Here is a 17,723-nt window from a genome sequence, read left to right on the forward strand (position 1 = left end):
TTCTAAAAATTGAAAAATAAAAACAAAATATTGAAAGAAAAAAAAAGTACAATTGAGATGATATAAACGACTTTGTGTCACTGAAAGCCCAACCCACAGTATCACATTCAAATACAAGGACTTTTTCTCTGATTTTTGGCCCAAGAGAGCAAACTGAACACGTTCACTCAATTTGATTTATTTATTGATTTATTAGGATCCCCATTAGCTTATGCAAATCATAGGCTACTCTTACTGGGGTCCACATAGAACATTCCAAGTGTCCCTGTTGTATAAAATTGAAGTTCCATTGATTGATTGGCATTTCATAATCAATAAGCTATAATTGCATAGGCATAATGAATGGTATGACAAATTTTATACAACAGTCCCACAGGGCAAGACACAGAAAGAGACAGGTGTGTGTGTGTGTGTGTGTGTGTGTGTGATCACTTACGGGCTGGTTGTATTCGGTGTGCCAGTCCCACACACACGATCCCTGCGGCATCAGAGTGCTGTAGGGGTACGCTCCCAGGAGAGCCATGGAGGGCTGGAGCTCCGCGACACACATGGGGATCTGCTCTGCGCCGACGCCCGCCCTGCCCTCTCCCCGGCTGGGCTCGGCGTTGGGCGCCCCTTGGGCCCAGCCGCCGCCGCCGCTGCTCTCCCCCAGGCCCAGCTTGATCCAGGGGCTGGGGTAGAGGTGGCCGAGGGAGGACTCCGCGTCCTCCCCCAGCAACTCGGACACCATCTCCCTGATACCCCCTTCCCTCTCTCCCTCCTCCGCGGTCACCGCCGCCGCCGGCTCCCGACGCGGGAAATGAATCTGGTAGGACGGGGTGGAGGCATAGACGTCGATCTGGCCAGGGTCCACCTCCACCTCCTCCACCACGACATCCTCCTGGCATTCCACCTCGCAGGTTCCATGGTCACGGTAGCCGAAGGCGACGGGCTTGGTGTTCGTGTCACACGCACTAGTGTCGACATGGACCTCTGTGTGACTAAACGGCATCTCGACATCCGGATCATCTGGATGATACGGTGCGGGGCATTCCTCAAGTACCATGTTCATCTCTTCGCTTTCTTCAGACTGGATTCCATTTGTTGATTCTCCGGGCTGACGTAAACCTCCAGCGGGCCCATGCTGCAGGCTGAGGTCAGGTTTCGGGTCCGGAGACGTAGAGCCAAGACTGCAGGCAGATGGTTCTGGTTCTGGGGGTTGGAAGGCTGGTTGAGGACTATGGGAGCACTGTGTGAATGTATGCTCAGATTCAGGCAGACGACAATCCATTGACACACAGGAGAGAGAGTCAAACTGAGTCTCCTGGGCGACTGCTGTCTCTTCTGCTTCCTGATACTCCTCCGATGCCTTCTCTGATGGATCCACAGTCGTTTCCATTTGGCGCCACCGGCTATCAGCAGGTTCAACTCCGGCCCCTGAACTCAAACTCCCGTTGCCGCCCTCTGTAGACAAGGAGGAAAAGGGAACCGGAGGAGAGGAATCATCCGCTGAGACATCTTCAGCTTTACCAGCCTCTGTGAGCAGAGTGTGACTTGGAGGCTGCACGCTACTCTCAGCCAGCTCGCACTCTTCATCACAGGCACTGGTGTCAGAAGTGAGCTGGTCTGTTTCAGGTGAACCGGCACTAGAATCCCCTCTCCCTTCCTGCTTAAGCATCGGACACGTTTCTGCTTCTGCTTCTTTGACCGTCTGTCCAATATGAATGAGGCCACTAGGCCCTCCCCCTGTGCCCTCATCCTGAGGGTCATGTTTAACTGGTTCAGGTTTCACCTCGGTATCCTCACGTTGTTTGTCATATCCGTCGATCCTGACGTCACTTTCGTCGGATCCAGCAAATGGCTGTTCAACTTTTTGGCTTGGAGGATTAGTCTTGCTCACTTCAAATGTTGGGTCGTTGGAATTCAAATCTAATCCGTCAGATGTGGTGGAGTCACATGGGTGGGTTGTGATGTCAGTTGCATCAGATAGAGGTGTCAGGTGTGAGTGGTAGCAGAGTGCTGTCAGTTCGACGGGCAGCGATGACACAACAGAGATGGTGGAAACGGAGGAAACCTTGGTCAGAGTGGTATCTGCCGTGCTGCTGAGAGCAGCCTTGTCCTCCTTATTTTGGCTTCCGTGGATAAATCCAAATGAGGAATAATCTGCTGAGACCTCATCTAGAGCACAACAAGGCTCTGTGGACAGACCGTGAGATGAATCATCTCCAGCACAAGGCTCTGTGGGCAGACTGTGAGGTGAATCATCTCCAGCACAAGGCTCTGTGGGCAGACTGTGAGATGAATCATCTCCAGCACAAGGCTCTGTGGGCAGACCGTGAGATGAATCATCTCCAGCACAAGGCTCTGTGGGCAGACTGTGAGATGAATCATCTCCAGCACAAGGCTCTGTGGGCAGACCGTGAGATGAATCATCTCCAGCACAACATGGCTCTGTGGGCAGACCGTGAGATGAATCATCTCCAGCACAAGGCTCTGTGGACAGACCGTGAGATGAATCATCTCCAGCACAAGGCTCTGTGGGCAGACCGTGAGATGAATCATCTCCAGCACAAGGCTCTGTGGACAGACCGTGAGATGAATCATCTCCAGCACAAGGCTCTGTGGACAGACCGTGAGATGAATCATCTCCAGCACAAGGCTCTGTGGACAGACCGTGAGATGAATCATCTCCAGCACAAGGCTCTGTGGACAGACCGTGAGATGAATCATCTCCAGCACAAGGCTCTGTGGGCAGACCGTGAGGTGAATCCTCCATGCTCCTCTCAGCGTCCTCGGGGGCCTGCAGAAGGCTGTGGGCTTTTACGGCTGCACCGCCTTCACGTTCTTCATCACAGGCACTTTCCTTCACGCTGAGGTGGCCGGTTTCAGGAGAACTGGTGCTGGCATCATCTCTGCCGTCATGACTGAGCTCCTGACAAGTTTCTCCTTCTGCATTGTCAGGTTGTTTGTCACATTCATGGAGCCCGGCGTCACTTTCATCAGATCCAGCAAAAGGAGGTTCAACTTCTTGGCTTGGAGGTTTAATCACTTCAAATGTTGGATGGTTGGAATTCAAATCTAATCCGTCAGATGTGGTGGAGTCAAATGGGTGGGGTGTGATGTCAGTTGCATCAGATCGAGGTGTCAGGTGTGAGTGGTAGCAGAGTGCAGTCAGTTCGACGGGCAGCGATGACACAACAGAGATGGTGGAAACGGAGGACACCTCGGTCAGAGTGCTATCTGCCGTGCTGCTGAGACCAGCCTCGTCCTCTTCGTTTTGGCTTGCGCGGATGCTCACGGAGACGGCTTCACTCTGCAGGAGGGATTTCTCCACCTCCACCTCGTCTCCAGGCCAAAGGAAATCATCCACCAAAGAATTGGGACTCTCACTGGAGGTGTCTGGCTCGGGAGTGTCAGTGGCTGGTTGTGGACTTGGGATGTGCTGCTCTGCGTTGTCGGACTCGTGCAGATGAACATCCAGGAGCGTGGAGTCAGCCCTCACATCCAGGAGCGTGGAGTCAGCCCTCACATCCAGGAGCGTGGAGTCAGCCCTCACATCCATGTCTTCCTCCTGGCAGCCAGCTAATGACCCCTCTGTGGAACTGAAGACTCGCTCTGTGGGAGCTGCACTCTGCTCCTCCTCACACACACACTCCTCTGTAACTACCATCTCCTCCTCCAGCACGTTCACGCTCTCACCTCCCACGCACTCATTCTCCTCCACACATGCACGTTCACCCGCGTGCGACGCCATCGGCTTTAACAGGTCATCGGTGGCTCCCCCTGGATCCTTTGCGTGCGCCGGTGAAGGCTGGTGTGTGGACTCCCCAGGTGAAGGCTGGTGTGTGGACCCCCCCGGGCTGACCGGGCTGTCCGAGGAGGAGGAGGGGGCAGGCTGAGGGTCCTCGCTGCTGGTCAGGGCCGGCGGCTCAGGCAGCTGTGGAGAAATAACAGGATCATGTGAGATTGCATGCTCTGAATAAAGTGTGTGTGTCTGTGCACAGTGGACACTGGAAGACAGTTCTGCAGGTGCCTGCTCAGATGTTGGTACCTCAGTGTGCGACTGGACGCTCGTTTTAGATTGTGTGGTACATGCGTGGGCAGGAACTGGTGCTTCCTGTGTGTGTGCCTGGCTGGGGACTCCAGGCTGCAATGTGCGGGACAGATCAGCTGTTTGGGCTTCAGCTGTGTGCAGAGGCTCTGCTGCCCCGCACCCAGCTGTTTGGGATTGGTCATAGTCGTGGTCGTGGTCAAGGTCATCAGCATCAATGGAACAGATGCTGTAGAAGCTCTGAGTCCTCTGGCTCAGCGTTGCCCTGAGGTGCCCGGCTTCCGGAACCTCCTCATCCTTGTGCTTGGCCCTGGGGGAACCCCGCTGTGTCTCCTGACCCGCAGGGACCAGCGGGGGCTGCTGGCTACCTGACACTTCATTCGCTCTGACATCACCCACAGCGTCAGGAGGGGGTACCCTGAGCGGAGGGGTCCCCCATGCGGCCGCCTCCTCCTGCGCCTGCCCCTCTGGACGCTGGCTGAACCAGGAAGCCCTCAGCACGGTGTTCTCCAGGATGTTCTGTTTGGCCGGGCTCTGGGAGGGCCCCTCCTTGCAGACGGCCCGCTCACAGCTGGCCCTGGCATTGGCAGCATGTGTCACGCTGTGTGTATGTATGTCCATACTAGTTGTGATAAGAATAGCCTGCTGCTGCTTCTCCTCGTGTGCGCTGGTGGATTGGAGATCCCCCCGGCGGTTCCTCGCGGTGCCGTCTGCTCCGCTCTCAGCAGAGCCTGCCTGGACTTTGATGGGGGCCACCGGCTCTCCGTGCCGCTCACCGGCTTCGGGGAGAGGAGGCTTCCTTTGGCCCGATCCGGCCCCCGGCACACGCGTCCGCTCTGCCGCTAAACACACATGCTGAGCCACAGCCAGGGCACGCTGCCTGTCTCGCTCGCACACCACAGCCAGCACGTCTGCTGCGGGCGCAGACTGCAACAGGCCGGTCCTCTCACTCTGCAGGCCGGGGATCAGCTCCTTACTGAAGCAGCAGCCCATCTTCTCTGGCCACGTGCACCACGCTCAACAACACCACGCTCAATAACCAGGCAGCAGCTCCTCACGCTCACACAGCCACATGCAGAAAGAGAGAGAGGAGGCTCTGTGCTCGCCCCTGCTTTGCCCCGCCCCCTCCCCTTCCCGTCCCGCCACCCCTCCTCCTGCCCAGAATAGCACATGTGAAGGGGCTCACATGTCCCTGCCACTCAAGACAAAGCTCCAGACCACTCTGTGTGTGTGTGTGTGTGTGTGTGTGTGTGTGTGTGTGTGTGTGTGTGTGTGTGTGTGTGCGTATCAATGTATGTGGGAGGCCTAGTTAGGCTACAGTTTGAGTGGGGTCAGCACATGGCGCAGCAGCCACCAATCCTGGGGCAGTCTCCACTCCTCCACCCGCCCCTTTTCCCTCCTTCTATCCCACCACCCACTCCCCTTCTGCCCTTGTTCTCCCTCTCTTTCCCTCCCCCGACACCTTTCCCTTTCTCTTAACACATTCACTGCCAGCCTTTTTTTTTTTACTGTAGGTAGCTTTTGCCAGAGGGTTTTTTTGAGGATTCTGGCTCATTTTACGCGAGCCAAGGATAATTTTCTGCTTGGAGTTTGTCAACACAAAGTTCACAAAAGTACTAATAGAATGTGTGCTTTCTCTGTCTAAAAGAGTTAGTTTGTAGAGTTAGTAGTTATGTAGATATTAGCCGTTGAGTACAGCATGGTTTCAGGGTCTGAGACAAAAAGCTGAGATAATCGCAGTTTTGTGAAATTCAATATCAAACAGTCACTTTAACCATTTATTTTTGGCATCAGTGAGACATCAGACATAAACAATATAGTTCTGAACAGTAATTTCCTCCATAGCAGCACCCGCACCCCCTCTCCTTACAACTCCTCCCTCCGTGGGCGTGTCTCCGTGTTTGTCAGTCACAAGCCTGCCTGTCTGAGCAGTGAGCAGCAGCCTCTCTCTGGCGGTCCCTCGTCGGCGAGCGTGGATGTGGCTTAATCCGTTCTTGGATTTTCGGTTGAGAGCTTTGACGAAGCCTTGTGTGACTCTAGGCTTATGCTGCGCGCTTCAAAGTGTGCTTTCCACCCAGTCCACCTGTGGAAGCCCCCGGCGCACGGGTGCGCCCGTGTGAAAGGTTTTCGCCTACAGTATGAGAATGAGGCTCGTTCGCTTCTGGGTCCTCGGTTGAGCTCAGCTGGAATGCGTGCGTTTCTGGCCAAACAACACTCAATAGTCTGAGCACCGTCGCCACTCAGTGGGTCGGCGGAATGGATTGCACACGCCCGGCGGCTCTAACAGTATAATAGAAGATGCAAAAGGGCCAGATCAAGGATCCACCGTCAAAAAAAAAAAAACGATTTTTTTGACGTATCCATACGTCGCTGGCAGTTAACGGTTGGATTCTGCTTGACGTATGCATACGTCGCTGGCAGTTAACGTGTTAACATTAGTTTTGGCATCAGTGCTTCAAACCGCCCCCCACCTCAAACCACCCTTCTCTCTCTCTCTCTCTCCCTCTCTCTCTCCCTCTCTCTCTCCCCCGCCTCACAAGGCCACCAGCCTGCCAGGCCTGGCTGAGGCATGCCTAAACTGTGACTGTATGCACTAACCTGGCCCACTCAACACACTGCAGTACTACTTGGCAGCCACAAGGGTGAAATCATTCAAAGAATGTAATGTATGCAGCCGAGTCACTCGTGTGGCCAATTCCAGAAAGGATTCAACCCAAAATAAGAAATATAATTCATGCTGTCCCGATTTAATTTAAAGTTTCTTATAAACAAACTATTTTGTTTTTAAAGATCTACTTTCAACTCAAAAAGTTTGATGTTGATTTCTCAACTATGAGCATCTTTTTTTATTTAAATTTTATTTATTTATTTTTTTCTGTCAAGTTTCAAGTCAAGTCTATGTGTATAGCCCTAATTCACAAGCATGTCTCAGAGGACTTGACAGAGAATATGTCTAGCTAAATCTAGCTGACACAATAGCAATTACAGTAGTAATAATAACAACATGATTAAACAATCATATGATAGAGAAAGACAGAAAGAGAGGGAGAAAGGGGGGGGTGTGGGGGAGGAGAGAGCAGGGAAGGGGGGGTGGGAGGGAACAGGGGAATGTGGGGGAGGAGAGAGCAGGGAAAGGGGGGTGGGGAGGGAACAGGGGAATGTGGGGGAGGAGAGAGCAGGGAAAGAGGGGGGGTGGGGAGGGAACAGGGGAATGTGGGGGAGGAGAGAGCAGGGAAAGGGGGGGGGGGAGGGAACAGGGGAATGTGGGGGAGGAGAGAGCAGAGAAAGGGGGGGTGGGGAGGGAACAGGGGAATGTGGGGGAGGAGAGAGCAGGGAAAGAGGGGGGGTGGGGAGGGAACAGGGGAATGTGGGGGAGGAGAGAGCAGGGAAAGGGGGGGGGTGGGGAGGGAACAGGGGAATGTGGGGGAGGAGAGAGCAGGGAAAGAGGGGGGGAGGGAACAGGGGAATGTGGGGGAGGAGAGAGCAGGGAAAGAGGGGGGGTGGGGAGGGAACAGGGGAATGTGGGGGAAGAGAGAGCAGGGACGGGGGGGTGGGGAGGGAAGAGGGGAATGTGGGGGAGGAGAGAGCAGGGAAAGGGGGGGGGGAGGGAACAGGGGAATGTGGGGGAGGAGAGAGCAGAGAAAGGGGGGGTGGGGAGGGAACAGGGGAATGTGGGGGAGGAGAGAGCAGGGAAAGAGGGGGGGTGGGGAGGGAACAGGGGAATGTGGGGGAGGAGAGAGCAGGGAAAGGGGGGGGGGGAGGGAACAGGGGAATGTGGGGGAGGAGAGAGCAGAGAAAGGGGGGGTGGGGAGGGAACAGGGGAATGTGGGGGAGGAGAGAGCAGGGAAAGAGGGGGGGTGGGGAGGGAACAGGGGAATGTGGGGGAGGAGAGAGCAGGGAAAGGGGGGGGGGAGGGAACAGGGGAATGTGGGGGAGGAGAGAGCAGAGAAAGGGGGGGTGGGGAGGGAACAGGGGAATGTGGGGGAGGAGAGAGCAGGGAAAGAGGGGGGGAGGGAACAGGGGAATGTGGGGGAGGAGAGAGCAGGGAAAGGGGGGGGGGAGGGAACAGGGGAATGTGGGGGAGGAGAGAGCAGAGAAAGGGGGGTGGGGAGGGAACAGGGGAATGTGGGGGAGGAGAGAGCAGGGAAAGAGGGGGGGTGGGGAGGGAACAGGGGAATGTGGGGGAGGAGAGAGCAGGGAAAGGGGGGGGGTGGGGAGGGAACAGGGGAATGTGGGGGAGGAGAGAGCAGGGAAAGAGGGGGGGAGGGAACAGGGGAATGTGGGGGAGGAGAGAGCAGGGAAAGAGGGGGGGTGGGGAGGGAACAGGGGAATGTGGGGGAAGAGAGAGCAGGGACGGGGGGGTGGGGAGGGAAGAGGGGAATGTGGGGGAGGAGAGAGCAGGGAAAGGGGGGGGGGAGGGAACAGGGGAATGTGGGGGAGGAGAGAGCAGAGAAAGGGGGGGTGGGGAGGGAACAGGGGAATGTGGGGGAGGAGAGAGCAGGGAAAGAGGGGGGGAGGGAACAGGGGAATGTGGGGGAAGAGAGAGCAGGGACGGGGGGGTGGGGAGGGAAGAGGGGAATGTGGGGGAGGAGAGAGCAGGGAAAGGGGGGGGGGAGGGAACAGGGGAATGTGGGGGAGGAGAGAGCAGAGAAAGGGGGGGTGGGGAGGGAACAGGGGAATGTGGGGGAGGAGAGAGCAGGGAAAGAGGGGGGGAGGGAACAGGGGAATGTGGGGGAGGAGAGAGCAGGGAAAGAGGGGGGGTGGGGAGGGAACAGGGGAATGTGGGGGAGGAGAGAGCAGGGAAAGAGGGGGGGTGGGGAGGGAACAGGGGAATGTGGGGGAGGAGAGAGCAGGGAAAGGGGGGGGGTGGGGAGGGAACAGGGGAATGTGGGGGAGGAGAGAGCAGGGAAAGAGGGGGGGTGGGGAGGGAACAGGGGAATGTGGGGGAGGAGAGAGCAGGGAAAGAGGGGGGGTGGGGAGGGAACAGGGGAATGTGGGGGAGGAGAGAGCAGGGAAAGGGGGGGGGTGGGGAGGGAACAGGGGAATGTGGGGGAGGAGAGAGCAGGGAAAGAGGGGGGGTGGGGAGGGAACAGGGGAATGTGGGGGAGGAGAGAGCAGGGAAAGAGGGGGGGTGGGGAGGGAACAGGGGAATGTGGGGGAAGAGAGAGCAGGGACGGGGGGGTGGGGAGGGAAGAGGGGAATGTGGGGGAGGAGAGAGCAGGGAAAGGGGGGTGGGGAGGGATCAGGGGAATGTGGGGGAGGAGAGAGCAGGGACGGGGGGGTGGGGAGGGGAGGGAAGAGGGGAATGTGGGGGAGGAGAGAGCAGGGACGGGGAGGTGGGGAGGGGAGGGAAGAGGGGAATGTGGGGGAGGAGAGAGCAGGGACGGGGGGGTGGGGAGGGGAGGGAAGAGGGGAATGTGGGGGAGGAGAGAGCAGGGACGGGGAGGTGGGGAGGGGAGGGAAGAGGGGAATGTGGGGGAGGAGAGAGCAGGGACGGGGGGGTGGGGAGGGGAGGGAAGAGGGGAATGTGGGGGAGGAGAGAGCAGGGACGGGGAGGTGGGGAGGGGAGGGAAGAGGGGAATGTGGGGGAGGAGAGAGCAGGGACGGGGAGGTGGGGAGGGGAGGGAAGAGGGGAATGTGGGGGAGGAGAGAGCAGGGACGGGGAGGTGGGGAGGGGAGGGATCAGGGGAATGTGGGGGAGGAGAGAGCAGGGTGTTTGATGGTTGGATGGTACAAAGCCTGTAGGACTGAGTGAGAGCTGAATATTCCACTGCAGACAATATTTCTGTTTTTGGGAACAAATATCCAGAGTTGGTTTGCCTATTCACCTTATGTAGCCCCGCTACATAAGGTGTATGCTGTCTGTTTCAAACCTAGTCTGACTCTGGCTCTTAGGGGTCTGTTCCCACCTTAAAGCCCCTCAGCAGTGTTGGCCACAGTTATCACAATGAGATAGACAGGTGTACCGAATGAAGTGGCCGGTGAGAGAGTGCAGGCTATTGAGAAGACGAGGTCTTTGATAAAGTGCCCTCCGTGGTGCTGAACTACAGCATCTTTGCTGGACAGCCAAGTGGACTGTACTGTAGTGTAGGTGATGGTGAGCAGTTGATGTTGTCCTTTATGTAACAGATTGAGCCTATTGGATCAAGTTGTGTGCATTAAGCACTGTCTGATTGGTGTTTGATTTGACCATTGATGGTGAGTGCCAACAGAGAGGTGGGCGGGGTTCCAGTTTCGGTAGTTGTCAGAAGTCCGAAGCCGCCAAGATTTTTTTCACGCGTGTTTGATTTGGTCGGGTGTGATCGATATTAGACAATATGCATCGATCCATATCCTCTGCCTCTTTTTCTTGCGTGCTTGCCATGGCGCTCACATTGTTTGTATGCAGAATGAGGTGCACTTGGGCGGAAATGGTGACGCAGACGTGGCGTGGAATTTCAAAATAAAATACAAATAATGTGTATTTCTTATGGCGTCGTGGCTGTTTTCACTGTGCATCGATGCTGTTGAATGCAGATCAATGTATCGCCCCACCCCTAATCGTTTAACACGACTTTTTAAGAATAGATTTTCAACTCCACTTGCAATGCACTTGTGTTTGTAAAACACCAATTTTGTAACCGTTTCTTCAGTGAAGTGATCCTGGATGAATGAGAACATATTTTTGAGTGAGTGGGATCCCTCCTCTCCATGTGTGAGACGCCCACCTCTGTCCTGTCACCTAGTGCACAGCCACCTCTGTCCTGTCACCTAGTGCACAGCCACCTCTGTCCTGTCACCTAGTGCACAGCCACCTCTGTCCTGTCACCTAGTGCACAGGCCACCTCTGTCCTGTCACCTAGTGCACAGCCACCTCTGTCCTGTCACCTAGTGCACAGCCACCTCTGTCCTGTCACCTAGTGCACAGCCACCTCTGTCCTGTCACCTAGTGCACAGCCACCTCTGTCCCGTCACCTAGTGCACAGCCACCTCTGTCCCGTCACCTAGTGCACAGCCACCTCTGTCCTGTCACCTAGCGCACAGCCACCTCTGTCCCGTCACCTAGTGCACAGCCACCTCTGTCCTGTCACCTAGTGCACAGCCACCTCTGTCCTGTCACCTAGTGCACAGCCACCTCTGTCCTGTCACCTAGTGCACAGCCACCGCTGTCCCGTCACCTAGTGCACAGCCACCTCTGTCCCGTCACCTAGTGCACAGCCACCTCTGTCCTGTCACCTAGTGCACAGCCACCTCTGTCCTGTCACCTAGTGTACAGCCACCGCTGTCCTGTCACCTAGTGCACAGCCACCTCTGTCCTGTCACCTAGTGCACAGCCACCTCTGTCCTGTCACCTAGTGCACAGCCACCTCTGTCCTGTCACCTAGTGTACAGCCACCGCTGTCCTGTCACCTAGTGCACAGCCACCTCTGTCCTGTCACCTAGTGTACAGCCACCTCTGTCCTGTCACCTAGTGCACAGCCACCTCTGTCCTGTCACCTAGTGCACAGCCACCTCTGTCCTGTCACCTAGCGCACAGCCACCTCTGTCCCGTCACCTAGTGCACAGCCACCTCTGTCCTGTCACCTAGTGCACAGCCACCTCTGTCCTGTCACCTAGTGCACAGCCACCTCTGTCCTGTCACCTAGTGCACAGCCACCTCTGTCCTGTCACCTAGTGCACAGCCTCTGTCCCGTCACCTAGTGCAGAGCCACCGCTGTCCTGTCACCTAGTGCACAGCCACCTCTGTCCTGTCACCTAGTGCACAGCCACCTCTGTCCTGTCACCTAGTGCACAGGCCACCTCTGTCCTGTCACCTAGTGCACAGGCCACCTCTGTCCTGTCACCTAGTGCACAGGCCACCTCTGTCCTGTCACCTAGTGCACAGCCACCTCTGTCCTGTCACCTAGTGCACAGCCACCTCTGTCCCGTCACCTAGTGCACAGCCACCGCTGTCCCGTCACCTAGTGTACAGCCACCTCTGTCCTGTCACCTAGTGCACAGCCACCTCTGTCCTGTCACCTAGTGCACAGCCACCTCTGTCCTGTCACCTAGTGCACAGCCACCTCTGTCCCGTCACCTAGTGCACAGGCCACCTCTGTCCTGTCACCTAGTGCACAGCCACCTCTGTCCTGTCACCTAGTGCACAGCCACCTCTGTCCTGTCACCTAGTGCACAGCCACCTCTGTCCTGTCACCTAGTGCACAGCCACCTCTGTCCCGTCACCTAGTGCACAGGCCACCTCTGTCCTGTCACCTAGTGCACAGCCACCTCTGTCCTGTCACCTAGTGCACAGCCACCTCTGTCCTGTCACCTAGTGCACAGCCACCTCTGTCCTGTCACCTAGTGCACAGCCACCTCTGTCCTGTCACCTAGTGCACAGCCACCGCTGTCCTGTCACCTAGTGTACAGCCACCTCTGTCCTGTCACCTAGTGCACAGCCACCTCTGTCCTGTCACCTAGTGCACAGCCACCTCTGTCCTGTCACCTAGTGCACAGCCACCTCTGTCCTGTCACCTAGTGCACAGCCACCTCTGTCCTGTCACCTAGTGTACAGCCACCTCTGTCCTGTCACCTAGTGCACAGCCACCGGATGGGAGGGCAAGCCTTCACTCAACACCAGTGGTTTAGTCTGAACCGTGTTCACTGTAGGGATGTCAACGGTTAACCGTTAATCGATTAACCGTCGCTAACGTCGTTGTTCGGTTATTGCTGTCGGTCTATCAGTTAATATAAAAAAATAAAAATAAAATTTTTTTTGACACGTTTTTTGAGTTTCCTTGCAGATTTTGCACAGTGTTTTGCATCATGCAACTATTTTGTTCAAATTTTGTTCAATTGTTGGCAGCAAATCGAAATAGGCTATATTTTGTTTAAGTTTTTATGCTGCAAAAGACAGTAGGCCTAATGTGAAAAAATCAAAAGAAATAACAGATTGTTGTTGTTGTAATGTTTACATAAACAGGAAATAAAGCTCTCAAAAATATATTTCCTTGTCATCCATATAAGAGCCAGAATGATTTTGGAATGATTACCTGATCAAAATGTGGCAATAAACTTATAAATTTCAGCAAAGCCAACAAAAAATAAAGGCATAATTCTAACACAAAAAGCATTAACATTTCAGCATCTAAATAGACACGCCTTGTTTGGGCATGAGCTCATTGAGTAAATAGAAAAAAAAAAAAAAAAAAAATTATGAATTAACCGATAGGTTAATCGATTATTAGCGTCGGTTAATCGAAAGTGAAATTAACCGAAAATTGACATCCCTAGTTCACTGTGCACCCAGGTCTGTCTGACCCAGGCTGAAGATGAACCCAGTCAAAGGATCAGGGCAGGTCAGACAGCTGTGTTGGGTTAGTTTATGGAGAGTGTGTCAGTGTGGCTCACAAGTGATTTTGCTAAACTAAGTGAAGTCTCAAGTCTTTAGTCACAAGTCCAGGTCAAGTCTCAAGTCTCTTATGGATTAGCGTTCAGTGTTTCCCACAGGATTTTGAGTATTTGTGGTGGGCGACCGCAGACCCCTTAGGGGGGTGCGGGGGCATGCCCCCCGCGAGATTTTTTTAAACATTTTAAAGTAAAATGCATGAATTCGGTGTACTTTGAGAAAGCTTAAGAGCAAAATTAAAAGGCTAGATCTAAGTAAGAACATGTCATCATTACTGTGCTGTGGGTTTACAATGACAAACTAAATTTCTCCCTATAGGTCAGGGATACTCAACTTGCTTTGCCACTTTCGTGAAATGATAGAAGGCGAGGGGCCAGTTAATAAACAAACAATATACATTTTTCTGTAGCGGATTGTAGGTTTTTGGGGTGTCAGCCGGAGTTTAGGTTGACAATGTTGGCACACCTGATAGTTAGGTTAAGTTAGTTAGGTTAAGTACATACATAAGTGCCTGGGTAGCGAGCAGATGGCGGTATTTGACAATTTAGCAGCTAAATCATAGATTATTGAAAGATAATCCATATTCCAGACTGAAATGCTATAAGAGAAGTATTGGCCAGAATGACATGAACATTTATTGGACACTTATTCAGCGGATATCTTGCATGTTGCGTTCAGGTGCACTGTAAAATATATATATACGGTATATATATATATATATATATATATATATATATATATTTTTTTTTTTTTTGTCAACATCATTTTGTGGCGGTCCAAATATTATTGTGGCGGCCCGCCACAAATTCCTTTATGTATGGGAAACACTGGCGTTCTATCATCAGCTGCATGTCTGATGCTTAGAACACTGCATAGCTAAATAGCTATTATCATCACTCCTTTATCATGTTAGCATACAGCATCAGCATTGATTAGTTGACATTATTATTAGTAGACATTCTCTTAAAGTTAATGCGCCATTTTATTTTATTTTTTTAAATAAAGATTTTGAACAAGTCCCAGGGTTTTCCTCTAGTGCATATACTGTCCAGCTGTGTCAAAATAGTAGCCAACCGGGGAGGGGTTGTGGGGTTGTTTAAAGCCGCACGGCGTCCGGGTCGAGTGTAGTTTGCCATGTTTGGACCTTTGGGCCAACACCGCCCAGCCGGGAAACTATTTGAATTTGAGAGAAAGGAAAAATATGGACACAGCACGGTTGTAGCGGTTGCTTAGTTGCCATCCACTGAGGTTAGCTTGTCTATAGCAGTCATTCCCAAAGATTTTATTTGGATCGCCCAATAAATTTGCAGAATTTCTTCCAGAGCCGTTTATTTAAAATGTATAGCTTAAATATTGGTTTGCTTTACTGATGAGACGTAAGGAGTAGGTTTTCAATAACACGTGCATAAAACAAAATTTAGAGATTTATCAAAAGTATATCTCTTTGAATTGGTTGGTTTATGTGGTAGAAATCATTGATTACCTAATGCCAGGCAAACAATTTTGGGGGGATTTACTGTAATTTACTCTCTCATTCTGTCTGTGGGAAAGAATGTGTCTTCTTGCTGAGAAAAGATTTCAGTCTTCCCAGATAGAGAAGCACAAAGGACCTTCTGTAGCAATAAATGTTCCTCATGCATCTACTAATCTACTACTGTATCATTGTAACATGTTTGAATAAGAACCCCAGTTTTCTATTGTTTTCATCGAATGACAAACAAAAGTGATCTGACCTCCTGCACGTCAGCAGTGTTCCCGTAAAGACATGAGACAGATTGATGCTTTTGTCTTTTCGGCTCCTGTGATTTTGATGAGGTGATCTGTGCCATTGTTGGAACAATTAAATAGAACAAGAGAGACTCAAGTCTGTTTTATTAAACACAGTCTGCATTCATAATTTACCAATTCAAGAAGATATAAGGTGATGCCGAAATGGGGGGGGGGGGGGGGGGGAATGCTCTGGAACATTCATTTGTCCACACATATTGCTCTTCTCACAATTTATAGATAAGGCATATTGTGAATTGTTTTGTCATTTATAAAAAGTGGCTCCCCAGAAAAAGAAAAGTTGTGGAAACACCGTTCTATAGCACGCCGTCGCAATATTGCGGTTATCGTGACAGTAAAAGTAGACGACTGGAAATGTTTTAACATCCGGCTATTTAGCTGGCAGCTGGCGCTTATGGCAAACCCTCTCGAGGCCGAGTCGAGTGTCAAGTCTTTTGATCTGTGCAGTGTGGTGAGGTGTACGGTACCTGGGAGGAGTAGTAGCCAGGATCCAGCGGTCCCAGCGTTAACTGAACCTGTAGATCGGCTGGATAGAGTGGATTCTGTTCTGAAGTCATGTGATACGGGCTGGTGGGCTCCTGTAGGGGACGAGTCGACGATCACCAGGGAGGCTGGAGGGGAGATCACCAGGGAGACTGGCTGGGAAGCGGACGGGCTGGAGGGGAACGAGACACAACACCAGCTGGCATGATGGAAACATTACAACAACCAGGAATCCTCAATATGGAGAGAAAAAACAGCAAAGGTCTTATTAGCAAAATGCTGCAATTTGAAATTGCTACATGGTAAACACTGGAGTCATAATGAGGCCATTTACACCTGGTGTTAAGTTCTGTTAACATGTGTTTTCTGCCATCAGATCGCAGAAATGGTTGTCCTCTCAATCCGCATAAAGTTGCTGTGTCCAGATTGAGAGGACACATTGCATTTACACTTGTGTTCAATGTGTACACAATGCATCCCTGATCACAGAAAACACATGTTGATGCCAGGTGTAAATGGCCTCAATCTAATTTTTATGTGTTTGTGATAAGACAATGTCCATTAATGCACTTCTGAAAATAGGTAAGAGTTTCCAGCGCAACAAGGCCTGTCAACACAAAAGCACCCCCCCCCCCCCCCCACCACACACACACACACTTTTTAGGGTAACACATGGCTGTATAGGCTGTAAATTAAGTCACTGTAGGTTGTACCAAACTGGTGAGGTTACTGTAACGGCCATCAGTTTCTTGAATAAACAATAATAATACATAAAGAATAGACATATTATGTTAGCTAGTAAAGTATTTCTGATTGTATTGGTGTCTGTTTGCCTTTTGCTTATGGTGATTCACCAACTGGCAATTTGCCTAGTTCACTATATTTACCTAACCACACTACTCATCAAGCCTAGCTGTGACTCAAGTCGGATGCATGTCAAAATATTGCCGTCAATAAAACGACTGACAACACAATTTAGCATCGAGTTTATTTCCTGAGTCCGAGTTAAGGACCGTAAAACCGTAACACCTTAACTTAAGGTGTCATAACATAAAATCGGTTGCACCACCAAACACCCTTAATCTTCTCCCTAAGGTTAAACATTTTAAGGAAAACGTAAGCACAAGATTTAAGGGTGTTTTGTGCAGCCGCCGATTCTATTTTATGGGCACCTCAACTCGGACTCTAAGGAAAATCTAGCCCCCCAGCGCTCCTGCTATAAGAGCTAAGGGAAATCTTAAGTGTGTTGTTGTGTTTTACCTTGTCTCTGCAGGTTGTCTCTACACGGTCCCTGTCTGCTCTGCTCTGCTGGCTGTCTGTCGGTCACTAGCTAGCGGGGTTAAATAAGGAAAGAACCAAAACAAACCTGGGCTGATGTAACTAGCGCTTAGTTTCCTCGGTTGGCAGTGAGGAACGACAAAATGGCAAGTCAGCGAAAGCAGCAGGTTGTAGCTAGCTGAGCGGTATAATGTTAACTTAGCTGCCCGTTAGCTAGTGTAACGTTAACTTAGCTGACTGTTCCATAACAAGCTAGTTTAGTGGCTACACACGTGCCTCCTCTTCCCCATGCTGTTTCCTGACAGCGAGCCCTTTCCCGTCTTTCATTGATTGTGATGCAGCAACTTTACTCATTAGCAACTGAGCAACTTACCTGCCAACTTTCCTCTAGTTAATAGTTGTTGTCAGCTCGCTGCGGCTCGCGTGTGTTTGTGTGCGTGCGGCGTGTTAACTGCGTTGGCGTGTCCTCCATGAGTCGCGTCGCTTCACCATCCAACGACCGTACCTGGGTCGAGTTCAGCCCCGACTAAACTTAGTAAAACGTGGATATAAAAGGAGCTTTCCGAAACGTGCCGTCGTTCAACCCGGAAACCACAGCAAACCGTTTTCAGATTGAGCACACCCCTGTTGTAAACAAACTTTTGAGTTGCTATGGGAACTGCACTGCATCTGAAAATTAAACTATTATTTTTACAGATAAAATCACTTGAAAATCATCAACAGAATTAACCGACATGGGATAACACTTGCTCTTGCACTGTAAACTATGCAGGAATC

General features: G+C 52.0%; 1 protein-coding gene across 1 annotated transcript in view; it reads right to left on the reverse strand.

Moving 5' to 3' along the window:
- LOC310798259 (uncharacterized protein) overlaps window positions 1–17,060 on the reverse strand; it is an 82,420-nt gene extending 65,360 nt beyond the window's left edge. Inside the window, exons 1-3 of the mRNA XM_083660757.1 lie at window positions 16,929–17,060; window positions 15,653–15,840; window positions 437–3,916 (exon numbers count right to left, since the gene is read on the reverse strand). Of these exons, the coding sequence (XP_083516883.1) occupies window positions 437–3,916; window positions 15,653–15,742 (3,570 nt within the window). The 5' untranslated portion in view covers window positions 15,743–15,840; window positions 16,929–17,060. The remainder of the gene's footprint in view (window positions 1–436; window positions 3,917–15,652; window positions 15,841–16,928) is intronic.
- Window positions 17,061–17,723: the final 663 nt, after the last annotated feature.

This window comes from Poromitra crassiceps (genome assembly GCF_964638095.1).
Source record: "Poromitra crassiceps genome assembly, chromosome: 2".
In the NCBI taxonomy this organism is placed as follows: Eukaryota; Metazoa; Chordata; class Actinopteri; order Beryciformes; family Melamphaidae; genus Poromitra; species Poromitra crassiceps.